General features: G+C 41.0%; 1 protein-coding gene across 2 annotated transcripts in view; it reads right to left on the bottom strand.

The window, feature by feature from the left end:
• Positions 1-10,843, bottom strand: part of POP1 (POP1 homolog, ribonuclease P/MRP subunit) — a 43,173-nt gene that overhangs the window by 6,350 nt on the left and 25,980 nt on the right. For both annotated transcript variants that reach the window (XM_025395289.1, XM_025395290.1), the window contains exons 12-14: positions 6,866-6,981; positions 4,554-4,745; positions 2,974-3,128 (exon numbers count right to left, since the gene is read on the bottom strand). In XM_025395289.1, coding sequence (XP_025251074.1) covers positions 2,974-3,128; positions 4,554-4,745; positions 6,866-6,981 — 463 coding nt within the window. The remainder of the gene's footprint in view (positions 1-2,973; positions 3,129-4,553; positions 4,746-6,865; positions 6,982-10,843) is intronic.

Genomic DNA, 10,843 nt, shown 5'->3' with positions numbered 1-10,843 from the left:
GAAAAACACAAAAAAAAAAAAAAAAAAAAAAAAAAAAAAAAAAAAGAGTCAGAACTGTTTGTAAATCTATTTGGAAGATAGCCAAAGAAATAAAAGCAGATTAAATGGCATCAGTGGCAGTCTAACAGTCTTATATTCAGAAGAACTGAACTCAATCCCAACAGATACTGCCTCCTCTACTTGTGCCCTGAATCCCACCCCTTCTTCCTTGTCCAAGGACTTAGCTCTTACATTTTAGCCTCCCTCCCATCTCCTGGGTACCCCCAACCAGCCTAGAAACTTGTGCCTCCATCAAGAACATAAGTTACATGGCCAGGTATAATGGCTCATTCCTGTAATCCCAGCATTTTGGGAGGCTGGGGTGGGAGGATTGCTTGAGGCCAGGAGTTCAAGACCAGCTTGGGCAACAAAGCGAGACCCTGTCTACAACAAATTTAAAAATTAGCCAGGAGTGGTGGTGCACACCTACAGTCCCAGCTACTCAGGAGGCTGAGATGGGAGGATTGCTTGAGCCCAGGAGTTGGAGGCTGCAGTAAGTTATGATCACACCACTGCACTCCAGCCTGGGTGACAGAGCGAGACCCTGTCTCAAGAAATAAAAGAAGAATATAAGCTCCATGAAGGCAGAGACAGACTTGTCTGCCTTGCCCCTGCTGTCACCCCAGCACCTAGAATGGTGTTTGACACACAGTAGGTGCTAAAGAAATGTATGTTAAATGAAGGAATAAATGAGACAAATATATAAAGATGCACACAGGAAGATGTTCACAGAAACACACAGCAAAACATCAGAAATAACCTCAAGAGCCACTGATAAATTACAGGACATCCACACTGCAATTGCATGCGGCCATTCAAAGTGACATTTTGAGCAAGGCTGGCAGGCTGACTCACAGGCCAAATGTAGCCTGCTGTCTGTTTTTGTACCACCCATGAGCTAAGAATGGTTTCTACAGTTTTAAATGGCTGAAAAAGCAAAAGAGTAATATTTCATGACACATGAAAATTATATGAAATTCAAATCTGAGTGCCCATATATAAAGCATGATTGGAACACAGCCGTGCTCGTTCTCTTACATGTCATCTGCAGCTGCTTGGAAGCCACAATGGCAGAGTTGAGTAGTTGCCATGGAGACCAAAGGCTCCACAAAGCCAAAAATATTTAGCATCTGGCCCTCTACCAAAAAAGTTTGTCAATACTTGGTTTAGAGTCATATTTTTTGATGTGGTAAAACTATATATACCATATTGTTAAACGAAAAAGGCAGGTTTCAAAATAATGTATGCAATACCATTCTTTAAAAAAATATGTGTATCTATGGAAAATTTGCATGCATAAAAAGCTCTGAAGAGTAAGAAATAAGTATTATTGTCAACTATTATTTAACAAACACATAGAAGCCTCTCAACTACGTTCTATGGGAGACACAAGGATGTATAACATGTGATTGCTGCCCTCAAAGAGCTGGTAAGCTAGCAATCCAGGAATATATCACTAGTCACTCAATCATCCACCACTCCGCAAATAGTTTGAAACCCAGGCACAGGCCAGGCAGGGTAGCTCACGTCTGTAACCCTAGCACTTTGGGAGGCCAAAGCAAGTGGATCGCTTGAGCCCAGGAGTTCACGAACACCCTGGGCAACATCACAAAACCTCATCTCTACAAAAAATACAAAAATTAGCCAGGTGTGGTGGCAGGTACCTGTAGTCCCAGCTACTCAGGAGGCTGAGGTGGGAGTATCACCGGGGTCCGGGAGGTGGAGGCTGTGGTCAGCCATGATCATGCCACTGTACTCCAGCCTGGGTGACAGAGTGAGATCCTGTCCCCCCCAACTCCACCCCCCCAAAAAAAAGCTAGGCAGACTGCCTGTCTCTACAGTTATGGTTGCAGCAATGAACAAGAAAACACAATTCTGTCCTCATAAAGCTCACCATCAAGGAACTACAATATTCAACCAGTCATTCATCAGACAACAAATAAAGGTTATTAAGACCTACTGTGCACCAGGCACTGGCTAGACACTGCAAATGCCACAATAAAGAGAGACAGCTTCTGTGCTTCTGGGAGCCTACAATTTAGGGGGCAACAAATTCCAAATGTTAGAATATACTTTGTAATATAAAGGAAATCATGACCCTCATTGGCCACACTTCCAGTGAAAAAATAAAAGTCTAAATGGATAGGTACTAAGATATAAAAACAGTGCTTGGCCAGGTACAGTGGCTCATACCTATAATCTTGGCACTTTGGGAGGCCGAGGCTGGTGCATCCATGGAAAACTGGTATTGAGACCAGCCTGGGCAACATGGTGAAACCCCATCTCTACAGAAAATACAGAAGTTAGCCAGGCACATTGGCACATGCCTTTACTCTCAGCTACACGGGTGAAGTGAAAGAATCGCTTGAGCCCAGGAGGCGGAGGTTTCAGTGAGCCAAGATCATACCACTGAACTCCAGCCTGGGCAACAGAGCAAGACCACCATCTCAAAAAACAAACAAACAAACAGTACTTATCTCTCTGGATGGCAGGACTATACCAATTTATCTTTTTATATATTTTTATAGTTTAATTAAAATTTTATAACTATATATTACTTCTATAATACGTTTCAAAAACACAATTTCCATTTTGGAGGGAGAGAGGGGTTGGTAGTAGAAATCTATTAACAAGTGTCTGAGACTCATGTCCAAGTTTAAGTGTACATTATTATTGATAGAAATAAATAACAAACAAAAGGGTTTATAACCAAAATGGGCCTATAAAAGCCAAACAGACATAAGACAATCTCCTCACTTAAGTAATATCTTCTTAATTATTTCTCAGTAATGCTAAACTCACTGAAAAGTCTATGAAAACTCCGTGTTAGATAATAAGAATTACCAAAGCCATCCTAATGCTTGGGATACCAATATAAGCAGGCACTTCTCTTCTCCTTAATACATTATCAAACTAGAGAAGCCAGTCTCTTACCTTTTGTACTTTTCAAGAAGATTCTTAGCTTGCTCTTCTGCAAACAGCATCCCGGCAGGGCAATCTGGAAAATCGCCTGGGACATTAGGCGACCTCTTATACTGAGAATGCACTGCAGACTCTTTCAACCCTCCGACTCTCGCACCTCGATAGATCTAAAAGAAATGTCAAAAAGATACTGTCAGTCTACCAACTTAAAGTCAATTGCTTAATGTTTATATGGGGGGAAATGAGAAACAACCTAAATGCCCCTCAAAAGGAGAATGGATAGAAATACACACAATGGATTACCATGCAATAGTAAAAATGAATGAAATTGAGCTTCATCATGCTTCATTAATAAATATGGAAAAGAATCTCAATGCAAGTGAATACAGCAAGTTGCAAAATCATATATACAGTGAGGTATATACTTTAAAAACGTGTCAGGTCGAAATAGTTATTTTATTGTGGGATACAAACATACTTCAATAAAGCTATAAAAATATGCATGGTAGCAGCAAACATCGAAATCAGAGGAGTGATTATTTTAAAAGAAGGGAGGGAAATGAAACTGGAGAAAGGTACACAGGGTGCATTGATGCATCTGTAGTGTTTTATTTCTTAAGCCAGATGCTGGGTAAATGGCACACAGGCATCCACTACCTCAGCATCTATTCTTTTTTGTATGCTTGAAAGCATCTCATAGTAAAAAATTAAGTAGGATTATTTTTAAATATTCCTACTCCTGAATGATTAACTGGATGTCCTTGCACTAGGCATGCTAAAAATTAATTACCGGCATGAATCTAAAAGTCTCACATGCCTTTTACACTCTCTAGGATCAAAGTAATATTTATTTATTTATTTTCATTTTTGAGGCAGTCTCGCTCTGTCACCCAGGCTGGAGTGCAGTGGTGTGATCTCAGCTCACTGCAACTCCGCCTCCCAGGTTCAAGGGATTCTTATGCCTCAGTCTCCCAAGGAGCCATCATACCCAGCTAATTTTTGTATTTTTAGTAGAGACGGGGTTTCACGATGTTGGCCAGGCTGGCCTCAAACTCCTGACCTCAAGTGATCTGCCCACCTCGGCCTCCCAAAGTGCTGGGATTATTACAGGCATGAACCACCACACCCAGCCTTCAAAGTAATATTTAAAATAACCAGGAAAAAAAAGACACATTCGATTCTAATAAAATTTTTAGCTGCAGTTGATAAATAGGGGTATAGGGTTATAGTTAACATTTTTTTAAAAAAGTATTCTATCTGTCTGTAAAAGTTAAGTCCTTTGCTTTTAAACTATAACAAATTTCTTCAAATCAAATAGCTAGACATTTTTGTTGCCACTACTATTCAAAAATCAGGTCACTTTAAAAACCTCGACAATTAACGATATATCAGCACAGGTCTTATAATGAGAACCTGGCTCCAGGAACTATATGTATGAAGTATCTTGTATCCGGGACTATAGCTCTAAGGGCAGAAATATACCACTCAATTCCTCCTAAGTTGTACATAAAGTATGGAACATTTTGAGTACGTAGCATTTATTAGGAATCTATTTTAAATATTGCAACTGTTAGAATCAAAAAGTCACTTACAAATGGAATCCAGAAAGCCATGCCCCAGCCCTTTGGGAGTAGGACATCCCAGCCACTTCCCCAGCCTAGTCGGTCTTCACCAGTCACTTTTCCTGGCTGCTGAATCAAAAGTATAGGTATCTTGGATTCATGGGGACCTAAAATAAGCTGTGACCCAGGCACCAGCAATTCACTCCTCATCCGGTTTAAATCCTAAAGTGGAAGAAAATAATTCAAGACCAACAGCCCTAGTCTTCTGGGAGATCCTCCTGGGTCTCCCTATAAGCAGCTTTAGAAAGTTAAATGCTCTTTTAAAAAAGCAAGAGAAAAACATTCTCAATAAATAAATGTGAGCCATTTTAAGTATAAGGTATTCCTCCTACAGATATTTTCCTCTATACAAGTATTTAGGTAGAAATGCCAAATTGTCTTATATCATTCATTATCAGCATTCATTCTGTTGATCTCTTATATCAGGATTAATCTTATATGTTGATATTCTGTCCTTACATTGATTTTGATTAAGAGTTGGTGTCATGAAGTAAAAAAGGTATAAACAATTAAGTGACACCTTCTCAAGGATGTGCAACTAGAGAAATGCACTGGCTCTTGAGAAAATTGCCCACCAGGTCTTAAAGAATCAAAATAGAAGATGGTTAAAATTATTGTTAAGGGGAATGTAGGGGGTGGATAACATCCTTTCAGACTTTTCTTGGAGCTGTAAAAAGAGATTAACAGGTAGGTAAGATGGCTATCACTCAGTTTAGAAAAAACTATGCAAGAGACTGCCTCCAGGCCATAGTCTAACTGCTACCTCATGAACGCTCTTCAAGCCAGGTCCAATCTTCTTTTTCACTTTCGGAGTTTCCGCTACCATCTATGTGTTAGTAATTCCAAACTATCTCTCTTTAGCCCTGACTTTTCCTTCTGGGATCGAAACCTGCCTCCTGGACCTCTGCTCTTGGGAAGTCCCACAGCCCCTCAAGCTCAAGATTGAACTCATCACCCTTCCACTGTATTTGCTCTCTTCCTGTATCCCCCACCTAGCTGAATGACACCACAATTCACACACTCCATTTATTCAGCCATTCAAATATTTACTGAGCACTTCTATGTCCCACACACTTTTCTAGAACCTGGAAATACATCAGTGAGCAAGTAAGACATGGCTCTGGCTCTCTTTTAGCTGAAATCCTAAATCCAAGCTAGAATATCAGGACCTAATCGACACGCCTCCTCCTTTCTCACCTCCCATCTTCCAACCAACCACCAAGCCTCGTCAATTTCACCTTCCAGGAATATGCGTTAAACCTCACCCTCTCCACTCCAGCCACATCGCCACAATTCAGGCCCCCATCATGTCATACTTGAATATTTCAAGGGTCTTTTTAAGGCCATCCAACCCACAGTCTCCCTCCAGCTCCCTCACCTCCCATCTCCAACCCCCCACTGCTGCCAGTGTGAAATCTCATCATGTCATGGCCAACCTTAAAACCTTTAAGGGTGTCCCACATCTCCAAATCCTTAAAAGGCTTCAAGGTCTTTCATGCTCTAGCCCCATTTGTGTCTTCAGCTTCATTTCTCACCCCGTTTCTGATTCCTAGCTCCTGATCCACTTGGAGAGTCTTCTTGGTTTCTGCCTGGGCTCCTGCACGTGCTTTTCTCACTTCCTGCAATCTTATCTTCACTGAAACCTTGACTCTGCCTCCAAGAAGTCTGGTGACTTCTGGCTCCCATCTGAGAGTCAGTTCAAATGCCTGCTCTTCCATCCAGGAGGCCAGCCTCATTTTTCTCATCTGAGCTCAGTACCCCTTCTAGAGATTTCCTGAGTGCCCTGTACTTTCTTTGACCACATCTAAGTCATCTATCCCAGCATCTCACACAATGTCTGGCCCTGGAAGTTCCCCAATCATAGTAAAATTAAAGACAGAGAACATTTAAGGGAAAAGAAAACAATAAAAGAAAAACATATTTAAACCATGAGATCATCATTTCAAGAAAAAGTCTTTGTATTAACATTTTCTAGAGATTATTCTTACTTTATCTCTAAGAACAGAAAAAAATCACAGTATGTATCTTTATTCTTAGATTCTTATCCTTGGATAACAGATAAGATCCTTATTCTTATATCCCTATCCTTAATCTTAGATTATCTCTAAGAACAGAAGAAAATCACAGTACATATCATGAGTCAGGGATCAACAACTTGTTTGAAAACAAAAGAAAGTCTATGGAATTCTATGAAGTATGAAATAACTTTTTATGGTCTCTAGAATGATATATTTAACCTGTCATTCATGACTTTACCAATAATCCTTACACTAATTAGTTACCTGATCCGAGATTTTATTCTCTGTGACACTCTTACAGATATCTTGGTTCCAGATAAAGCTATGCGTACATTCCACAGGCACACCCTCCAGAAGCAGCTGTCTAACTTTCTCATTATCTAAGAGGGAAAAGAAATAGCCTTCAAACCACATCCTTCAGATCAATGAAGTCAAACTCCAAACGTTGGCAGTAGGCCTTTTGTTACAAAACAATATTTCATAGGCATTTACTTAGTTTAGAAGAATTTACTTGACAAGAAATTAAGTTATTCTTATAGTCAGTTTTACAGTCTATGACATAGCAAAGGCTCCTAAGCAGTTTTCTTTGGTATTGATTTTTCATGTATAAGATGCAAATATCACAATATTAAATTGCCTCCAAAAAACTGCCTAATTCCACATGCAAGATAATCAAATTCTAGTAGCCACTGCAAAGGCAAACACTATGGCACATTAAGCCAGGCATGGTGGTGCACACCTGTAATTCCAGCCACTTGGGAGGCTAAGGGGGGAGGGTCACTTAAGACCAGGAGTTTAAGTCCAGCTGGGCCACATAGCAAGACCCCATCTCTAAATAATAATATGCCATATTATAAATACATGTCATATTTCAGCTACTGGTTTCAGGGCTTTGTGTATCATTCCTCATCCAATGGTGGTGAGCCAACAGATATCATCATCTTCTCTTCTGCCCCATTATTTTAAGTCTCTGATAACCTATTTATATTGAACTACTTATTCCTTTCTGTAAAATGTATTTTTGCATCCATTTTTTTTTTCTTTGAGACAGAGTCTCACTCTGTCGCCCAGCCTGGAGTGCAGTGGCGCAGTCTTAGTTCACTGCAACCTCCCCCTCCCAGGTTCACATGATTCTCCTGCCTCAGCCTCCCAAGTAGCTGGGATTACAGGCACGTGTCACCATTGCCGGCTAATTTTGCTATTTTTAGTAGAGACAGGATTTCGCCATGTTGGCCAGGCTGGTCTCGAACTCCTGACCTCAAGTGATCCACCTGCCTCAGCCTCCCAAAGTGCTGGGATTACAGGTGTGAGCCACCGTGCCCAGCCTCATCCCTTTAAAATAAGCATATTTTCAGTGATACATAGTATTTTATCCCTTCAAATAAGCTGTACCATTCTAGCAAGTACTCAAGCAGAAAGAGGAAGAAACTTTATCAGTGACAAGCTTCTATATTGATAGAAGGAACTTCCTACATGCAGTCATTTAATCCCCAGGGAAAAGTATCTCCCAAATCTTATTTTGTTGAACTGATGAATTTTCATTAGAAAAAAAAGACAATTTTTGAGTTTGGGTTATGGTTCTAAACTGTCCACAAAGAAACATCACTCAAAGGCACATACCTGCCTGCATGGGTCTGATGGCTAGTAAAAAATAAGTTGGGAGCAATTGGGCCATAGTGTGACAGATTTTAAGGGAGAACAAAGTTAGAAAAAAATTAAGTTGATGAAAAGATCTGAGATTAAAAACTGTTTAAAAGCCACAACAGGCCAGGCACAATGGCTCATGTCTATAATCCCAGCACTTTGAGAGGCCAAGGCGGGCAGATTGCTTCAGCTCAGGAGTTCAAGACCAGCCTGGGCAACATGGCAAAACCCTGTCTCTACAAGAATTAGCTGGGTGTGGTGGTGTGTGCCTGTAGTCCCAGCTACTTGAGAGGCTGAGGTAGGAGGATGGCTTGAGCCCAGGAGGCAGAAGTTGCAGTGAGCTGAGATCGTGCCACTCCACTCCAGCCTGGGTGACAGAGCCAGACCCTGTCTCAAAAAAAATAAAGCAAAATAAAAAATTTTTTAAAGCCACAGCAGCTTCAGTACACTGCTCTTCCTCACAGAGATAACCACCATCAGATCCTCAAGCCACAGTGCTATGTGCTGCAGGTTCACATGGCCTATCTAGGAGCAGTCAAGCGCCACTTCCAACAGCCTGGGTACCCAGAGTGCTTTCCTATGGAGCACTGCCACGCATTTGGGGTCATGATTGGGATTTTAGTCAGACTAAGCTGCAAACAAGAGATAGTTGATACTTATGGTATAAAGACCCAGGAAAGTACTACCTCATCTTCAAATATTCTAAAAGATAATAATAGATAGGTCTGGCAAAAGTGGCTTATGCCTGTAATCCTAGCACTTTGGTAGGCTGAGTTGGGAGGATCACTTGAGCCTACAAGTTCAAGACCAGCCTGGGCAATTTAGTGAGACCCTGTCTCTACAAAAAGTTAAAAATTAGCCAGGCATAGTGGTACGTGCCTATAATCCCAGCTACTTGGGGCGCTGAGGTGGGAGGATCGCTTGAGTCTGGGAGGTCAAGGCTGCAGTGAGCCATGATTGCGCCACTGCACTTAGGTCTGGGTGACAGAGTGAGACTCTGTCTCAAAAATAAATAAAATAATAATAATGATAATAATAATAACAGATAAAACAAAGTAGACAGTATGTCCAGACAAGGGAATATTATTGAGCTAAAAAGAAATGCGCTATTGAGCCATGCGAAACACAGAGGAATTTTTTGTTTTTTTAAGATGGAGTCTTGCTCTGTTGCCCAGACTGGAGCGCAGTGGCGCAATCTCAGCTCACTGCAGCCTCTGCCTCCCAAGTTCAAGCTATTCTCCTGCCTTGGCCTCCTGAGTAGCTGGGATTACAGGCACCCATCACTATGCCAATTTTTTTTTTTTTTTTTTAAGTAAAGACAGGGTTTCACCATGTTAGCCAAGCTGGTCTTGAACTCCTGACCACAGGTGATCTGCCCACCTCAGCCTCCCAAAGTGCTGGGATTACAGGCATGAGGCACCATGCCTGGCCTACATAGAGGAAATTTAAGTGCATATTACTAAGTGAAAGAAGCCGATCTGAAAAGGCTATGTATTGTATGATTCCATTTATATAATATTCTAAAACACACAAAACTATGGAGGTAGTAAAAAGATCAGTGGTTACCAGAAGTTAGGGGTAAAGAAAGGATGAACAGGCAGAGCACACAGGATTTGGAGGGCAGTGAATCTATTCTGTATGATGCTATTATGGTGAGTATGTCATTACACCTTTGTCAAAATCGATAGAGTATATATACCACCAGGAGTGAACCCTAATACAAACTGAGGACTTTAGGTGATAATGATGTGTTAATGTCGGTTCATGGACTGTAACAAACGTACCACTCTAGTAAGGACATGGACTGTGTGGTGGCGGTGCATAGAGGGGGATGGAAGTTCATGGGATCTTAGTACTTTATGCTCAATTTTGCTGTGAACCTAAAGCTGCATTAAAAAATAAAGTCTATTTACAAAAGTGGAGTATGTCTGAAGGCTAAGGGGAAGGCCCTTTTAGGTCAATAGTCTTTACTGGGAAGAGAAAAACAATACCCCCAGCTGAGACTCACATCAGTACCCTAGAATCAGTACCCACATCAGTGTGCCTAGAATGACTGCCACTTGTGAATGTAATTCTGAGTCCTTCCCCCAGACTCATATAAAGCATGTTTTCTTTCACAGACAAAAGTTCTTGAATTGATTATATTAACTCCAGAATGTGACTTAAAGACTGAAGACAGGCGCTGGCTTTCTTCTTTCTTAAACATGTTTAAAGATCACCAAATGTTACATTAAACTTTCTTTTAATGAGTTTTACTCAGAGAAGCAAAGGTAACCAGTAAAAGGCTTTCTCATTTGGAAATCAAATAAAACCAAAGTTATAGCCTTCAGATTAAACTATTTTAAATAAAATATGCAAAACAGTTCAAAGGGCCCAGGGGAAGCGGAGAAATGACTGCTAACTGGGCACTGCTCAAGTCCACTGCAGGTCAGTGCTCTCAAAGTGCTTGCAAGAGCTCTAAAATATAAAGGACGACCTGCAGCCTATCACGCCAAAGGTACTACCCTTCCATGTTTTGGGTAGTACCGGAAAGTCCAAAGAGTGTTCAAAGGGAAAGATGATAAGCCCACGAGCACGATGTAAATTCAGTATTTCCTA

The sequence above is a fragment of the Theropithecus gelada genome, chromosome 8 (genome assembly GCF_003255815.1).
Source record: "Theropithecus gelada isolate Dixy chromosome 8, Tgel_1.0, whole genome shotgun sequence".
Classification (NCBI taxonomy): Eukaryota; Metazoa; Chordata; class Mammalia; order Primates; family Cercopithecidae; genus Theropithecus; species Theropithecus gelada.
The sequence above is the reverse complement of the archived record's forward strand: the minus strand, read 5'-3'. Positions and strand labels throughout refer to the sequence as shown.